Source organism: Coffea arabica, chromosome 1c (assembly GCF_036785885.1).
Source record: "Coffea arabica cultivar ET-39 chromosome 1c, Coffea Arabica ET-39 HiFi, whole genome shotgun sequence".
Lineage (NCBI taxonomy): Eukaryota > Viridiplantae > Streptophyta > Magnoliopsida > Gentianales > Rubiaceae > Coffea > Coffea arabica.
In genome coordinates, this window is record NC_092310.1 from 42,974,822 (window position 1) to 42,994,339 (window position 19,518).

The window sequence follows — 19,518 nt, forward strand, 5'->3', positions numbered from 1 at the left end:
AAAATTTTTTGACCATAGTAGTTAGATTAATAATGAAATAAAATGCCAAGAAAATAATATTAGAAATTAAATCGATTATATCACTATAATTTAAGGAATAAAGTAATAATAACAGTGTAGTAATGCTATAGAATAAAAGGGTATTTTTGTCTAAAATTTTTTAACATGTTGAGTTGAATTACTTATGGGGGTAAAGTGACTAAAAGATAACGTTAGGCGGTAAACTGATAGTAGTGATATAGGTTAAGGGGGTAAAGTGATAATAACCCTTTTTTTTTTACACTACAATGTTCTTTTATAAAACGAAAATATAATAACATAATTTCCTAAGGATAAAACTGTCAAAACAGAGTATGACCACCATTTCACACCTCATTCACAAAGAAACTCAACCCACATCTTTGACGATTTGTCTCCATGGGATAACAACTTTTAGAAGTTCTAAGCAAGAATATGAATTCGAATAAATCAAAGAAGGCAGATTCATTTGTTGTTTAGTGGTTAACAATTCATTCTTTGACGCGTTTCATTTGCACCAATCATGCGTACTGTCGACCCAAATCGTGTTGGGATTGGTTGGAGCACACAATCGCTTTACCTGCTTCGTTTTTACATATATTTCCGTTGGAGAAACAGGGGGTTGGATGGATTCAGTCACATATTGAGAGGTGGAGAAGATAAGATCACTTCTGAGAGAGAAGGAAATCTGAGAGCAATAGAAGAAGAAAGCAGATGGACTTGAAAACTTGCATCTGTTCAATCTTGGACAAGTTGCAGTGGGTTATGGAAAAGAGATATTTCTTCCAAAGTCCTCATGTTTGGGAAGTGCATTTCCTGAAGGTGGAGTTAAGACTGGTGAAAACATTTGTGCTGTGTTCAAGGAGATTGGCGTACTCTTCCAGAGTTGAAGACTTTGTTCATAGAGAAGCTTACAAGTTTTACAAGCTGCTTCTTAGATCAGAGGATGGATTGCACCCCAGCGACTTGGCTGCAGCGGTCTCTGGTTTCCGAAAAACTCTAATGGATTGTGACCATAAAATAAGCGAAGCATATGTCGAGATGTTGGAATTGGTTACGCAATCCATTGCTCGGGCTAGAATCCAACCGAGTTCAAGAGCATACGAGAGTCTGTTGGATCGCTTTGTGAAACCCAGTTTTTCATGAGCAGATGAATTCATGGAATTCTTCCACTCCTTGCTGGAGAATCTTAAGGATGTTATAGAATGTGATTCAGTATATTATGGAGAGCTGGAAACCCTTCAAGAGACGTTGGTATCCCTTAACAATTTGATTCACTTTGCCAGACTACGAGGCAAGCCCTCCTGGGTAGTGAAGAAGCATTGGGGAGTTGTAGTTCTATCTGCAGCACATCTTTGTTATGTTTGCTTTCTTTTCAAAGATGATAATCAAGCATTTAATGAACTTAAATTGAAGATTACTGAATCAGTAGAGAACATCAAGCATGTTTATCAGCAAGTCCGTTTGGCTCACATTGGCTTCTTGCAATCTGGATCATCATCGCTCATTGTGTCTACCCAGATGGAAATGTTTATACTGGGGAAATTTGTAAGTTCACTTCAAGCTAATCTATTTGAGTTACTACTAAATTCTCCTTCCTGTTTTATTAGATCTCTGAAGCATCAAATGAAGATACTCTATGAGGGACTTCAATTCCTGAGAATCATTCTCCAAAGGCAGCAAGAGAAGTATGATGGGCTACCTGGAAGAACCAAGGATCTTATTGGAGCTGTGGTCGAAGATGTTGTAGATGTAATTTTCTCACTTTATCAGGAGGAAATCCAAGAAACTTCAGCCAAGGAAACAGATGTTAAGCTCGTTTGTTTACTGTACAAGATTAAGCTTATTAAGGCAGAAGTTGAGGAAGGCAGAAGTTGAGGAACAGCATCCTGTAGATTTAAGGTTTAACTTTCCTACAACCAGTGAACTGGGGTTTATCGATCTTCTCCTACAGAACTTGAAGGAACTGGCAAGCAGTAAAGTGGATCTACTTTCTTTTGCAAGGGATGGAGCTGACTTCTTAAAATCGCACTTGAAGAAGGCTGAGGAAGATTCCACAAGGTCTTTAAAGCAGGAAGTTCCAAAAGGGCTCCGATTACCTTGGCAGAATAATATGGAGCAGCACGACCAGCAAGACGAGCTCCATCTTCAAAGAGTGAAAGAAGATATTTTACTCTTAAGATCATTTTTGGAAAATAGTGTGGAGCAGCACAGCCGGACGGACAATCTCCACCTTCAAACAATGCAAGATGATCTTTTATTCTTAAGATCGTGCTTGGAGAATAACGGGGAGCAATGCAATCAGCACAAAGAACTTCAAGCTCTTTGGAGTCGTGTTATAGAGGTGGCATATGAAGTAGAGTTTGTTATTGACTCCTTAATAGTTGGAGATATATCATTTTATTCTCTGATGTTATTTGATAAGATCACAAAAAAATTAAGCTTCTTAAAGGTGAAGCCCTGAAGATTCATCTCAAAAACTATGTCTTGAAAGCCCTGAAAACTATCACAAGGTAATATTTTGGCAATAAATTAGTGGATGCTGAAATTAGCACTTCTATTTTGTTAATGACGTTCCGATTGTTTTTGCAGTTGTTTAAATTGTTCCCCAACAACAAGAAGCAAGTGGAGTGGCACTAACAAAGAGCTCAGTACTGATAGCGCTACTCAAATTGAAGCTGTGGTGGGTTTGAATGAGGAGGTTGAAGTGATAATCAATCAACTCAAAGGAGGATCAATGCAGTTGGACATGCTTTCCATTGTGGGGATGCCTGGGATAGGTAAGACAACTCTGGCACAAAAGGTTTACCATGATCCTTCAGTTACATCTCACTTCCATGTTCGTGCTTGGTGTTGTATCTCTCAAACATATAACAAGCGAGATCTGTTGTTTGAGATTTTGGCTTGCATTGATCAGAAAGCTCAATTTTCTGAGACGAAGGAAGATGATGATTTGCCTGATATAATCCGTCAAAACTTGAAGGGAAAGAAATATCTCATATTCCTGGATGATGTATGGGATATTGAGGCATGGCATACTTTGAAAATATCGTTTCCTGATGATGCCAATGGAAGCAGAATTCTCTTAACAAGTCGGGATCATGAGATTACTGGAAATCGTCATGTTGTTCAGCTACTTACTGATGATGAAAGCTGGGAATTACTACAGACAAATGTGGCAAATGCTAGAGTAGAAGTCTACCCTCCAGAACTGAATGTTCTTGGGAGGAAAATAGCAAGAAACTGTAAGGGGCTGCCTTTATCAATTGTCATCATATCTGGAATTCTTGCTACTCTAGATCAATCTGGTTGGGTGGAAGTCTTGAATAGCCTTAGTTCAAACATAGTTTGTGACACGGATCAATGCAAGAGTATACTGGAATTGAGTTACATACATCTACCTGATCATTTGAAGCCATGCCTCCTTTACTTTGGAGCATTTAGAGAAGATCAAGCAATTCCTACCCAGAGGTTGAAGTGGTTATGGATCGCTGAAGGATTTGTTCAGAAGAATGAGTCAAAAAGCCCAGAAGAAATTGCAGAAGGCTATATAACGAGTCTAATTAAGAGAAGCTTGGTTACAGTGGGGAAACAGAGATCTTTAGGTGTGGTCAAGACCTGCCACATTCATGATTTGTTGCATGTGTTTTGCAAGGGAAAAGCCAAAGATATAAATTTTCTACAACTGTCTAAGGAGGCGTTTGATGGGCCACACCACCTACGTCGGTTATCATACGGCTCTGATCTCAAGTATATTGCAAAATCAAGGATATTTTTTACCCGTATACGCTCTCTGCTGCTGCAGTCTGATTACTTCAGCAGTAAAGACACGGACTATATACTATCTTTTGTTTTTGTCCTGAAACTTCTTAGAGTCTTGGATTTGGGAAATACGGAGATACGCTATACTTTCCCATGTGAATTATGCTCGCTTGTTCATTTGAGGTACTTGGCAGTAACATTTTATAGTGATATTCTGAACATCCCACTCTCACTTGCGAACCTTTCAAACTTGGAAACTTTACTTCTGACGGTATATTGCAGAGGACATTGTTTACTGCCTGATGCTTTGTGGAACATGCAGAAATTGAGGCATCTCCATGTGCACGGTGCTTTCATTGATATTAGGTTGGCCAATGACAACATTGACAACTCCTCCACCTTATATGATTTAGGCACCTTTTCCACTCCGAGGTTTTATCTGGGGCAAAGTATGGTACAGATGATGAGAAAGTTTCCAAATATTCGTGAACTGAAATGCTGTTTGCTAGAATCCAAAGAATCTACTGGGGAGAGCAAAACAATCGTGCAAATGGGCTTTCTGACTCAACTAGAATCACTAAAGCTGATTCTAGGTGATGTGACAGCATATCATATTGAATTTCATCTCCCCTCAAGTCTTAAACAGTTGACCCTGGAGTACTTTCCTTGGAATATGTTTTCCACAATAAAAGAAATACGTAATCTTGAGGTTCTTAAGTTACTTCGACCAGCTGATGGAGTAGAGGAATGGGACATGGAAGACATGGAAGAAGAGGAAATCTTCCCTAAACTCAAATTCTTGAAATTGGAATCCTTGCAGACAGTCAGGTGGAGAGGCTCAGGACATCATTTTCCTAGTCTTGAGAAATTAGTTTTGAAACGTTGCAAGGAATTGGAAGAGCTGCCTTCTTGTTTATGGGAAACATTAACTCTTCAATTGATTGAGGTGCATGGATGTCTACGCTCTACTGGAGATTTTGTTCGAGATATCAAGGAACAGCAGGTGGACTACGGAAATGAGGATCTGAAAATCCTTATCTCACGTGAAATTGGTCTGAATAAGGATACTCCTCCATGGTCCGATTGAGATTCAAAAAGGATGATCAGGATAGTCAGAAAGATAATCTGCCATAAGGGTGAATATTCTGTATAGCTTAGTTTATAATGATGTAACCTTTTTGCTTTAATGCATACATATGATGAAAATTGTTATTGAACAAATAAATGTACTGCTTGATAAATTGATTGTGAAAACGTTGATGATTAATACACCTTTTGGCAGATGACTATATAATCAAGTCTATAAAGTATCTGTTGATTCCATTTTGCAGAATACAAACTCAGGATCGTGAAGTTGTGTATCAAAACATGTATCACAATAGCTTTATCAGAAACTGGTAATACACAATCTGATACAATCTTGTATTGATGCTAAGTCAAGTGTGTTGTGTCATGGAAGATGGATGCTATGAAAGTGATGGTATGTGCATGTGGGGTACATATCATGTGTTGTGCTATGCTATTTGTGAGGACTCGTATTTTTATTCTTAATTTCACCTATTTTAAAATTATTTGCATTGGTGTTATTGAATTTTATTATTGTAGTATGAATTTTACTTAAATTATATTTTTATCATTTACGCGTCAAAAATTTTCAAAAGTCGCGCCGGCACGACTAATCGGAGATTTGGAGAATTAATTTTAGACCAGTATGAATGAGTATTTATAGTACTAGAAGAACTACCTTGGAGAATTAGTGTTTAAGTGTAGCAAACAAGGAGGAATTTGGTAGTGCATGACACTATTATACCACTATTCGAAATTGACTTTTTTCACCAAACAAAAGGCTAGTTTTCTTCCAACCTTTTCACCACAAATCAAACACTCCAACTCCCTCACTTTCTTTCTCTCTTGGCCGAAAATCGGGAGTTCATGACACTATTATACCACTATTCGAAGTTGGCTTTTTTCACCAAAGAAAAGGCTAGTTTTCTTCCAACTTTTTCCACAAATCAAACACTCCAACTCCCTCACTTTCTCTCTCTCTTGGCCGAAAATTAGGAGCTCAAAAGGAGGAAGATAAAGTTTCATCTTTTGCTCTTGATCTTGCTAAAGATCAACACCCAACCCTCAAGACCTTTGGATATTGCTTTAGGTAGAAGAAAGGTGCTATCTTGTGGTGGTTTTTGGTGGAGTGTTGGTGAAAAGTCTTGCCTTCCACTAGGGTTCAAGAACTTGAAGAGGTAACAAGCTCATCTCCTTTGAATCCTTAAATTTTACCAAGATTAGTAGTGGTTAGTGGTTGATTTTCATGGGTTTGAAAATCCTAACAAAAAACCTAAGCTAGAGAACTTGAGGGAACCCTTGTTCTTGCTTTATATCTTAGGTAGTGGTCTTGAGGTAGCCTTTTAGGTAGTGGACATGAGGTTTCTTGCTTGATTGTTGTTGTTTTTGTGAATTATGGCTTGATAAGTGGCTTGGTAGTGGAGAGAAAATTGGAAGGAATCTAAGGGAGGTGCTGACCGAAATTTGCTTCCTTGTTACCTTACTTTGATTTCGAATTTTGTTGCTTATATGGCTCCTAAAATGCTTGTTATATGTTGTATTGTGTGTGTAGAGATTATCTTTCAAAAATCATTTCAATTGATTGGATAAAACTTGACTTTTGAAAAAAGGAAGAAAACTGGAAAAGCTACCCAGGTCAGCCGACCAGGGGTTCTTTGTCCATGTATAAATCTTTGTACAAAAATCGAAATCAAGTGTTATTTATGGCATTTGAAACTAGACACCAAGATCTTTCCAACGGTATAACATTTCCCTGCTAATTCGTTTTGAGTGAGCCGTAGCAAACCAGCAAAATGGACTGATTTGCTTCACCTATTTACCCGAGAAAATTATATAGTTACATCTTGTGGCTCAATTTCGTCCCTCTTGTGAAAAGAATTTGAATGCGATTTCTTCTGATGATTTATAGAATTTTGAATCTAATTTTCAACACCATAAACCATTCTCAATTTGGACTTGTGTAGAGTTAGTTATAGCCTGATTTCAAAACTGTGTCGAAGCTTTGTAACTGAAAATCCGCGGAACAAGTTGCGAAAACCAGTTTTCTTAAAACTGTTGTATCTTGGTGTTTGAGAATCCAAATTGAGTTCTTCTTGATGCGTTTGAAACTTGACTTGAAGTTCTTGCTGTGTTATGAATTTCAGAAGCCAATTTTATTCCTGTGAAGTTTGCCGAATTTTCTAACTCTACTGAAAATCCAGACTGTTTCTGCCCTGTTTTAATAAAACAGTAAGTTTGAACTGAGATTTGATTGTTTTCTGATTTGAATCTGAAAAAATGTCTTGTGGAAGGTTTTAGTACTTTGAATCCAGTTTCCAACGGTATAAATTTTTCAATTTTTGGACTTACGAAACTCAAGATATAATTTTTCAAGTGTTGTCACATAAAGCTGGAAATTTCTGGTTTCCTATGAAATGAACTTTTAAGAACTTTCAACTTCCTTTTGAGATTGATAGTCCATTTCAAACTTGATTCCATGGATGAAACAAGTTCTCTTGTGACTTTAACACCTTCATTTTTGAAATTCGATTTACGATAGATTAAAACTCTTTGAGGCATTGTTCTAAATTTAAGCAAATGCATTTTCTTCCTTGAACGCTAAGTGGCCTAGGGTATCCGTGAGTGATGGTTGGTTAATATTTCTTCAGATGCTCAATCCTGGCGTGGAACTGTAAAGGAATTTATTGCTCACTTGCTTTTGAATTGGTGAGTGTCAAGTGCATGACTTGTTGCATAATACTTAAACTACTTCTTATTAAATATATGATTTGGGCTTGTTGAGACGAATGTGTACTTTATCGCACTCGTTCTCTCTTACTTGACTTGATAATTGACTTGCTTGTACTTGACAAATTACACTTGCATTTGACTTGACGTCGATTTGAGAGCAATCTCATCGACTTATACTTGAACTTGTGGGGACACCCAAAACCAATAGCGAGCCATTCAACTCAAGCCAGCAAGGGTTTGGTAAACCTTGGACATATACTTGACTTGGATATACTCGAGTAATATCAAAAAAACTTGTTTGACGTTTGGCCCCGGTAGGGGGTGTAACGGTGGACGGAAATTTGGTGAAAAGTGAAGTTCTACGGACTTGATACTCGCTCGGTTGACGGAGTGTTAACACTTGAAATTTTGGATCAAAACTTTGGCAAAGCAGTGTGGAGTTAGCTTATGAGAGTTTCCGTATCCTTTATTGATTATGACTTGTTTTCTTTTGTGAATTACATGAACATTATGACTGCCTTTCTTTATAAGTTTAATACTTGTTGTACTTGCTTGCTTGCCTGTTTTTTTTCTTGGTCTCACTGAGCGTTAGCTCACCTGTTTAAGTTTGTTTTCCTATGCAGGAATTCGGAGTGGAAAGATTTTTGAGAAATCGGCTTGATTATATTTGATCCGAATTTGGATGTAAATGATTTAATCAACTTTGGATGGTTGTATTTTGGGGAATTTGATGTACCTTTTGGAAACATTGTGATGTAAGAATTGAATGACAATTTGAAGGAAGCGACTTTTCTTTATATTGGTTTTGCTATTGGTTGATTAGTTTTAAGTTTAAATTTAACTTGTATCGAATCCTAGCGAGAGATAGGCAGGCGGACCCCGAAACCCTAGGGTTCGCCCTAAGGAGAAATGGGTCGTCACACTATTAGTTTGGCTTGTTTAATTTGTGCTATGAAAGGTTGTGGAGACTTGAAAGTGCTGATTTGAGAATTAAAGGTCAAGGTCTAGAATTCAAGACCTAGTAACAAACAACTAAAAAGTTCTTTCATCATGGAATACATTAATATTTAGAGACAGCCTTTGAAGTTTTAGATTAGAAAGCTATGGAACGTTAATGATTTGCACTTAACCAAAACTTTAGCAAAAATAATAATAATAATTCTTACGGTCACAGAAACGTATCCATTCTTCCAGGGACAAAATAAAAAATGAGAGAAAAAATAAAACAAGAAAGAGAAAATAGATAACAAAAATGCTTTCTTTCCAAACATCACAGAAAACAAAATGAAAAAAAAATAAAAATAAGAGAGAGACAGGGAGAAAAAAGAAAAAAGGGCTTCCTATTACTAAAAGTGAAGAGTGAAACCAAGAAAATGCCAAACTTTTGTATCTTAAAAAGATTGTGTCACAGTCTTGGATAATTATCCTCGTTACTGAGAAATAAAAGATAGCATATATCACCAGAATGGCCAAATTTAGAAGCTAGTGGCCCCACCAAAATTATATAACTAACCAAGTCCTTGTAATCTTTGTGATAATCTTTGAGAGATAGCAGTAGAACAACACAAGATGATCTATTAGATAGAGATAGCATTAAGTTATTTATACTACTAGCAAACCTACCAAAGTAAAACAGTAACTTATTTATAATACTAGTAAACTTACCGAAATATGCACAAGAATTTAGAACCTCCAATCATCTCCATCTCCATGGTTCCTTCCCCTCATTCCTTCGATTTTTTTGAGGCACATAGGGCAAGCAGCAGAGGTAAGACAAGACCAAGATAATGCAACAAAGGTCCAGAACCAAGAGCCAAAACCAAGGCTAAGATAAGCTCGACAGACCCCACAAGAAATGAGAGCCTCTCCCCACACATGACGGTAGTGGCAACAAAGTAGAAGAAGAAGTTCCCGCCAGAGAAGTTTCGTTCAGCCCGGAGAGTATGGCTGAACCGAGGTAGATCGGCCGAGGATACTAAACTTGAGGTGCAGCACCCTATACGCTTGAGTTTTTTCATAATCGTGAAGGAGAAAAAAATCTAACATGAGAATGACAACACCTGAAACTCTGGAGATGAAATTTACCGTCATGGGATGCTGCTCACGAAGGTCGGAGTGGGCAAAACACATAATAGCAGCAACAGGGGACACGACCACGGGGAACCACCAAAGTTGCCTGTAGGTGGTGAAATAAATTTTAGAGAATAATTTGCAACCAACCACAGCCATGATAAGAGTGAAGATGCTGAAGACTGAAATACAAACTGTAGTAGTAGTGATGGCTAGGGACGGAGGGGTAGCAGTGGTTAGGTTTTAGGTGTTTTACAGGAGTGAGATTCCCATGCAATTATCTAATTTAATTTTATTATAATATTAATTCGAACAAACCTCTGTAGTCAAATGAGTGTGGACGCCTATTAAGCAACAAAGGTTGTATTGTATCGTATCGTATTGTATTGTACTGTATTATTTGAGTGCAAGTGTTCTAGTCTTTAGGAACCAATTTAATTTAGGAATTGTACAAAAAATTAACTTAATTTTGTACAGAATTAGGGCAGGCATATATCTTTGAAATCTAATTTCTTTTGTGTTCCATATATATTTTTAGTCAGGATATATAGTATGAGTTTTAGGGGAAAAAATAATTTGACTATTGACTGAGTATAATATGTTGTTCAATATTTTATTTACTGTTGCGGTGAATTGTAAGTCCAAGCGGTCGGTTCAAATCACACTGGGATCTCTCAATTATACAAAACAAAAAGTGATATATGTGTTATGAAATAACAAAAATGTGGATGTCCCTTTGTATTCCCAAGGGGATTAATTCATGATTTTATGGCTACTTATGTATAGAAGTTACAATTCATAAATCCATTCATGTAGTGGAGAAACCGTTTCATAGGTTTTTTCATATTATTGTAATAGTGGATGTTTAATAGGATTTATGTACCTTTAATCTTGTAGTGCCTATATATAGAGGTACATTGAAACCCTTTGGTATGACTTTTGTATCTTATTGGAATATAAGAATATTACTCTCCATTTCTCTACTTCTTTCTCCAATATTTCACTTGATATTATAGTAGCTTATTTGATTAGTTTTATAACACGTTATCAGCACGAAAGCTCTTCTTTTGAGCAATGGCGAAAACGAAGGCGCTACTTTGAGCAAAAGTGAAGTACAAGATTTTGCCGAAATTCTGCCCGTATTTCTTCAAGTGACTTTTGAGGTAAATTTCTAAGTCAAAATCTTATTTCAATTTCTTATGGCTAATCTTACAAAACAAGAGTTTGTACCTCTTGATATTTCTGAAAAAAATTATTTATCATGGGTATTGGATGTTGAAATCCATCTTGAGGCAATGGGTCTTGGTAATACTATTGTGGAAAAAAATGAATCCTCAAACCAAGACCGTGCCAAAGCTATGATTTTTCTTCGTCATCATTTAGATGAAGGATTAAAATCAGAATATCTTACTGTTAAAGATCCTCTTGTCCTTTGGCGAGATTTGAAAGAAAGATTCGACCACCTGAAGTTGGTCGTTCTTCCAAAAGCCCGATATGATTGGCTTCACTTACGGCTGCAAGATTTTAAATCTGTCAACGAATATAATTCAGCCATGTTCAGAATCACTTCTCAATTATCATTATGTGGCGAAAAAGTCACTGATGAAGATATGTTAGAAAAAATATTTTCTACTTTTCATGTCTCTAACATGCTCCTGCAGCAGCAATATCGAGAGAAGGGGTTTAAAAAATATTCTGAACTTATTGCATGTCTTCTCTTGGCTGAACAAAACAATGAATTGTTGCTGAAAAATCATGAGTCCCGACCAACTGGTGCAAGTCCATTCCCTGAAGCGAATGCGACCCAATTTCAAAATTCTGGTCGAGGTCGTGGACGTGGCCGTAGAGGTGGCCGTGGAGGAGGCCGCGGACGTGGCCGTGGCCGTGGACGTGATCGTAGTAAATGTGTGCCCCGTGAAAATTTTAACCGGGGCAAGCAACAAAATGTTTCCCAAAAGAGGGAAAATAACTACGATCAGAAAAATGGAGAAAAGAAAGTTTATGAAGAAAAATGCTACCGGTGTGGTATGGAAGGTCATTGGTCTCGTACCTGTCGTACGGCCGAACAACTTGTTGACCTCTATCAAGCATCATTGAAAAAGAAAGACAAAGGTGTTGAGACAAATTTCATTGATCAAAAGAATGACTATGATGATGGTGATGATGCTGACATGACACACCTCGATGTTGCTGATTTTTTTGAACATCCTGAAGATGTCAACAAATATCCCATGATTATTTAGATATTTTTATGATGCTTTATATCTTTCATGTAATTTTCTTTCCATTGAATATTTATTTTCGCATCTTTATTAATATTTATTTTTGTTTGAAATTTTCTTCCTGAAGAAGAAATGGATGTCAAATATTTGGGATTAAATAATGGTGATGATGATATTTGTCTCATTGATAGTGCTACTACGCACACCATATTGAAAAATAAAAAATATTTTTCTTGTTTGAAAATGGGAGAGACAAATGTTAATACCATTAGTGGTAGTGCAAAATTGATTGAAGGCTCCGGAAGAGCCACTATATTTCTCCCTGAAGGGACTAAAATTATTGTAAATAATGCACTATTCTCTCCCAAGTCTCGAAAAAACTTATTGAGTTTTAAAAATATCCGCGAAAATGGATATCATATCGAGACAATGACTGAGACAAATGGTGAATTTTTATTAATCACAAGTATCATTTATGGGAAAAAATGCGAAATAGAAAAATTACCTTCTTTTTCTTCTGGGTTATATTATGCACAAATTAGTGCAATTGAAATTCATCACCTAGTAGACCAGAAGTCTACTCATCCCGATGATTTTATAATTTGGCATGATCGTCTCGGACATCCTGAATCTATAATGATGAGACGAATAATTGAGAATTCACATGGCCACTCATTGAAAAATAAAAAAGTATTAAAAGCCAATGAATTCTCTTGTGTTGCTTGTTCTCAAGGGAAATTAATTATTAGACTATCACAAGTTAAAGTTGGGACTGAATCCCCTGCATTTCTAGAACGAATTCATGGTGATATATGTGGGCCTGTAGATCCACCATGTGGACCATTTCGATATTTTATGGTGCTAATTGATGCATCAACTAGATGGTCACATGTATGTTTATTATCTACTCGCAACTTGGCATTTGCGAGATTGCTTGCTCAAATAATTAAATTGCGAGCACAATTTCCAGATTTTCCAATAAAGAAAATTCGTCTAGATAATGCTGGTTAATATTCGTCACATGCTTTTGACGATTATTGTATGTCCATTGGAATAACTGTTGAACATCCTGTAGCCTATGTTCACACACAAAATGGTCTAGCCGAATCACTTATTAAACGGCTACAATTAATTGCTAGACCATTGTTGATGAGGTCTAAACTTCCTTCATCTGCTTGGGGACATGCTATTTTACATGCAGCAACACTTGTGAGAATTAGGCCGACAAGTTATCACACTTATTCTCCCCTACAATTAACTTTTGGTTATGAGCCAAATATTTCTCATTTACGAATATTTGGTTGTGCGGTGTATGTTCCAATTGCACCGCCCCAACGTCGTAAATTGGGCCTACAAAGAAGATTGGGGATATATGTCGGATATGAATCACCTTCAATCATTAAGTATATGGAACCATTAACAGGTGATTTATTTACTGCGAGATTTGCAGATTGTCATTTTGACGAGTCACATTTTCCGACATTAGGGGGAGATAAAAATCAACCGAAAAAGGAAATCACTTGGAAAATATCATTGAATTTCCTTGATTCTCGTACTAAAGAATGTGAATTAGAAGTTCAAAGGATTATACATTTGCAAAAAATTGCAAATCAATTACCGGATGCATTTAATGACTCCAAAAGAGTTACTAAATCACATATTCCTGTTGAAAATGCTCCGATTAAAATTGATGTCCCTGAAGAACAAATCACAAGTGCTAATGAGTCTAAAGCACGCCTGAAGCGTGGGAGACCTCTTGGTTCCAAAGATAAAAATTCTCGAAAGAAAAGAGGAATAGATGAATCAACAATTAGTGACAAAATTCAACCTCCTGAAGAGGTCGCTCCTAAAGAGCCAATTCTTGAAGAGAATGAAACTATAGAAAATTCAATAAATTTTGTCACTTCAAGAAAAAGTTGGAACCGAAAAGAAATAATTATTGATAATATTTTCGCATATAATATAGCACTTGATATTATGGCAGAGGACGAGGATCATGAGCCTAGATCGGTTGATGAATGTCGAGGTAGAAATGATTGGCCAAAATGGAAAGATGCGATCCAATCTGAATTGGACTCACTGGCTAAAAGAAAAGTTTTTGGACCTGTAGTCCAAACACCTGAAGGTGTAAAGCCAGTAGGATATAAATGGGTATTTGTGAGAAAAAGAAATGAGAAAAATGAAATTGTGAGATATAAAGCAAGACTTGTAGCCCAAGGATTTTCACAAAGGCCTGGATTTGATTATGATGAAACGTATTCACCTGTAGTGGATGCTATCACATTTAGATATCTTGTGAGTTTTGCAGTACATGAAAAATTAGATATGCGTCTAATGGACGTCGTTACTGCATATTTATATGGGAATCTTGAAAATGATATTTATATGAGAATTTCCGAAGGATTCAACATGCCTGAAGCATGCAAATCAAATCCTAAAAATATTTATTTTATTAAATTACAAAGGTCTCTGTATGGGCTCAAACAATCTGGACGTATGTGGTATAACCGTCTCAATGAATGTCTGACAAAAGAAGGTTATACCAATGATCCAATATGTCCATGTGTTTTTATCAAGAAAAATGGATCAAATTTTGTGATAATTGCGGTATATGTTGATGATCTAAATTTAATTGGAACTCCTGAAGAGATTCAAAATAGTGTTGAATATTTGAAGAAAGAATTTGAGATCAAAGATTTTGGAAAGACAAAATTCTGCCTTGGTTTACAAATTGAGCATTTGAAAGGTGGCATTTTTGTCCACCAAACTGCTTATATCCGGAAGGTATTAAAGCGATTTTATATGGACAAAGCACATACATTGAGTACTCCAATGGTTGTCAGATCATTAGATCCTAATAAGGATCCTTTTAGACCACGAGAAGAAAATGAAGAGATACTTGGTCCTGAAGTACCATATCTTAGTGCAATTGGTGCACTAATGTATCTTGCTAATTGTACAAGGCCTGATATATCATTTGCAGTAAATTTATTAGCAAGATTTAGTTTCTCGCCCACAAGACGACATTGGAATGGTATTAAACATATTTTTCGCTATCTCCAAGGAACAATAGATCTTGGTTTATTTTATTCAAATAAATCCAAACCTGAATTGGTTGGTTATGCTGATGCTGGGTATTTATCCGACCCGCATAAAGCAAGGTCTCAGACTGGTTATTTATTTACATATGGAGGCACAGCCATTTCTTGGCGATCTACAAAGCAATCACTAGCCGCCACTTCATCGAATCATGCTGAAATAATAGCAATTCATGAAGCCAGTCGAGAATGTGTTTGGTTAAGATCAATGACCCACTATATCCGGAAGAATTGTGGGTTATCCTCCGGAAAAGAAAATCCTCCAACTATATTATATGAAGATAATGCAGCTTGTATAGCTCAATTGAAAGGAGGATATATTAAAGGAGATAGGACGAAACATATTTCACCAAAATTCTTTTTTACTCATGATTTGCAAAAGAATAGTGAAATTGATGTGCAACAAATCCGATCAGATAATAATCTGGCCGATTTATTTACCAAGGCATTACCAACTGCGACATTTGAGAAATTGGTGAAGAGTATTGGAATGCAACGATTAAAAGATCTCAAATGACGTTTGCATCAGGGGGAGAAATTATTACACAAGAATAGTGTACTCTTTTTCCTTCACTAGGGTTTTTTGGTCCCACTGGGTTTTTCCCTAGTAAGGTTTTAACGAGGCATATTCTTTGTGTAATGGACATCCAAGGGGGAGTGTTATGAAATAACAAAAATGTGGATGTCCCTTTGTATTCCCAAGGGGATTAATTCATGATTTTATGGCTACTTATGTATAGAAGTTACAATTCATAAATCCATTCATGTAGTGGAGAAACCGTTTCATAGGTTTCTTCATATTATTGTAATAGTGGATGTTTAATAGGATTTATGTACCTTTAATCTTGTAGTGCCTATATATAGAGGTACATTGAAACCCTTTGGTATGACTTTTGTATCTTATTGGAATATAAGAATATTACTCTCCATTTCTCTACTTTTTTCTCTACTTCTTTCTCCAATATTTCACTTGATATTATAGTAGCTTATTTGATTAGTTTTATAACAATATGCACCTCTTACGAGAAATATAGAAAGTTTACTTTGGGCTGCATCATCTCATCCTCAACATTAAAAAAAAATATAAAATCATACTACCAATTTTGCATTCTGATAGAGCGCTGCGGGTGGGTGGGTCCAACAAGGACCATCAGCCAAAAGAACTGAGGAACATTTAATTGGTATTTAATGAAGTTTAAGGTGTTTTTCTGCCAAAACAAAAACAAAAGAATTGAAGGAATGTACAACTTTTCAAATTTTACAACTAATCGTCCCCATTGTAGCTTGAGAAATCAGGAGCAAACCACATCATGTGCCTGAATCTAATCGAGAAACCCGTCAATGCATGCAATTGTGAAATGTAAGCCTTTTGTGATGGATATCACTAAGTATTGGTTATGAATATATTAAAAAAAGTAATAGATGTATGGAGCATACGCATAATAGATATATTGGAAAAACAAAAAAAATTAAAAAAAAAATATGTGAAACATATACATAATAGATAAGTGGAGGCCATGTAAACTAGTTAGGTGGAATAGGTAAGGATTAGATAAGTGTCCTCATTTTTTATTGATACCACAACACTTGCTAGATGGGGTGGTAGGACACTTGCTGATTTGGGGGATTTTGGGAAAAATCTAAAAAACAAAAAGAAAAGAAAACAAAAGAAAAAGGGCTACGGAAGAACAAGAGGAGGAAAAGAGGGCTAGAGAGCTGCGGGAAGAAAAAGAGACAAGCGAGGAAGGAGAAAAAAGGGGAGAAAAAAATGAAAAACAAGCAAGAGGGTTGGAAGGGATAGGAGGAGAGCACCTGAGGAGAGTGAGAGAGGAAGAAGGAGACCGTGGAGAGTGAAGGAAATCTGGGAAGCAAGGAAAAAGAAAAAGGAGGGGCTGCGGGCAAGGAGAGAAAAAGGAGAAAAGAAAGGGAGAGAGCAAAAAAATCTAGAAAACCAGAGAAAGGGAAGAGAAAGAGGGAGGTCTGGGTAGGATTAGATAGGGAAGACAGAAAGGAAAAAGGAAACGAAAAGAAAAACAAAAGGAAAGAACAGAATTTTTTTTTGGAACAGGCTGATTTTCTGCCACGTTGAGCTACAATTTTCTCAGCATAATCAACCTCTTCTTGGATGTATTAATTGATCTTAAACATCTATGAAGTGAGGGGAGCAATTCTTATTTAGGCTTTGTGGAGAAAAAGCGTCTGGAAAGCCTCCAAATTTGCCTTCCAAAGTACTGGATCGGCTTTGCTGGTGCATCTGCAAATTTTCGAAAACTCCTTTAGAACATCATCTGCTCGTTCCTTTGGCTTCACTCTCGTGCAAGTTCATCATCAGGTAATGAATACTCCTTGTTTAGTCAATCTAACACTTCCCATGATTTTCGCTGGACCATTCGCATGAGTTTTCTTCATCACGCATCCAATTTTGATGTCCCATTTTTGTGACCCTTGTTGTTTCAAAGGTGCTCATCTTGAGGACATCTACGATTTAAGCTCAATGTTTATGGAATGCTCATTTGTTTTAGCTAGGGAGGAAGTGAGGAATAGCTTAGCTAACCTCAGTTTTTATGCGCTAAGCATATATTTTGATGAGGAATGGTTAAATCCTCAGTGTCGCGGACACTTGTATAGTGAAGCTTGAGCCTTTGCTCATTAAGTGTAAATTTTTACACAAGTTAATACAATTTATTATCGTTTCCGAAAAAAAAAAAAAAAGTTGTTTCAAAGGTGCGATTTTGATGGCTCAAGATGCGTGTAGACTAGGGTTTAGAGCTGGTCAGATGTTAGGTTTTGATAGTGAGGTCACGTAAATTTCGTTTTTTAGGGTCCCAGATCTGGTTTTGTCCAAAACGGTAACATCATCTGTTTCTTTGTTACTTTCTTCATCTGATTTCTCCTTGTTGAATCTGCTAACGATAGGCAATTATGTTGGATTCTGTTAACAATGATGAATGGAGATTTATGTGGGTTTTGGTGGATGAAATAATGGGTTTTGTTCGATTTTTTTTTTTTTTTTGGTATGAAATCATCTGCGTGGGATAAGCTGCAAAATTGTAGAAGTAAACCAGCGAGGAAGATGAATTCGTCGAACTAGATGCATGAAAAAATTTCATAAATTGCACTCTAACCCCTAATTTTTCAAGTAATACTACTATGGCCCGAAATTTGAGAAAATATAATCAATTTTGTCCTTTCAAAATTTTAAATTTCTTTGGTATACTTTAATATGATTTTTGGATAAATTATTCATGAATTTTAGGATAAAATTTGGGGTTTAACAATTCTTGATAAATTTATAGTTGTTGATTTGGATTTTTTGTAAAAATAATTAAAATTTGGGTAGTATTTTTGTTTTGGGATTTGATGAGAGGATTTTGACTTATTTTTATGAATTCTAGCATTTTGTTTGGTAGGCTTTATCTTAAGTTCTTAACTTTATTTTATTTGGATTTTGCTCCCTAATATTTGTAATAATAATAATTTGACCCCTCAAACTTTTTAATTTTTTTAATTAGGTTCTTGCTTGTTTTAATTTCTCGAATATAGGTTGTTTGCTTCCATTTAAATGTTTAGTTAATCAATTTCATGATCATTTCCACATTTTGTTTCATGTTATTGCTTTTATTTATGAATTAAAATGATACATTAACAATTTTATTGTTTTGGAGGGCAAATAAGAAAATTGCATTTCATTAGGCCACCAATTCAAGGAAGATACACTCTACTCCTTCATTTTTGTTTTACTTGATCCTATGTGAATCTATGTGTGTAATTGCATGTTTTTTGAATTTTTTTATTATTTATTTATTTATTATTTGTTTTGTTTTGTTTATTTCCTTTATTTATTTCTTTTAATTTCGTATAATTTAGTGTTTGATTATTTAAGAGGCATTTAAATGCCAAATTGTAATAGTTAGGGGGTTCAAGATATGTATTTAGATAGAATATGTAATAGTTAGGTATTTATTTTATTTATTTATTTTATTCCTTCCCCTTTTAGATTGTAGTTAGGGCCCCCAAATGTAATAGTTAGGTCTTTATTTGCTTTGTATGTTTTGCATGCTTATGTGTTTACGTGTTACTCGTTTTCTTAAGATCTTGCATCTAGATATTACGCTTATGTGTTATGTGTTTTATGTGATTTATGTGTTTATTTGCTTTATTAGACTATAATAAATGCATGACGTCACCACACTAGTCCAACGTTAGTTGTGGCACTTTTTTCCGATTCTACACTAGTTCAACGTTAGTTGTGGCCCTTTTTTCGATTTCTCACTAGTTTAACGCTTGTAAGAAATTAAAGATATGGGCAGATGGGCTAGTCCAACGCTAGACCCTTAGGAGTCGTTTTCGCACTAGATCATGTTTGTGTGACAAAATTATTACATTTCACGCATGTTTTTCACTTTTAGGATACTTACCATTTTTTGCATAATATTTCCTCTATATGAATATCCCTTATCCCTATGTATAAAACATAATATTTAGATTTGCATCTCATTTCGGAAAAAATTAGAAATATGTTAGATCATATGCTTGACCAAAATTAGGAGAAT

At 35.9% G+C, this 19,518-nt stretch overlaps 2 protein-coding genes across 2 annotated transcripts; both read left to right on the forward strand.

Moving 5' to 3' along the window:
- Positions 1 to 405: 405 nt before the first annotated feature.
- Positions 406 to 5,043, forward strand: LOC113723843 (putative late blight resistance protein homolog R1B-16). Its single transcript, XM_027246812.2, has 2 exons — positions 406 to 2,531; positions 2,611 to 5,043. The coding sequence occupies exon 2, from the start codon at positions 2,756 to 2,758 to the stop codon at positions 4,865 to 4,867; it is 2,112 nt and encodes a 703-aa protein (XP_027102613.1). The 5' UTR covers positions 406 to 2,531; positions 2,611 to 2,755; the 3' UTR covers positions 4,868 to 5,043.
- Positions 5,044 to 10,940: 5,897 nt separating this feature from the next.
- Positions 10,941 to 11,888, forward strand: LOC140005372 (uncharacterized). The gene has a single exon (XM_072046264.1). It carries the CDS (start codon positions 10,941 to 10,943, stop codon positions 11,886 to 11,888), a length of 948 nt encoding a protein of 315 aa, XP_071902365.1.
- The last annotated feature ends 7,630 nt before the right edge of the window (positions 11,889 to 19,518 follow it).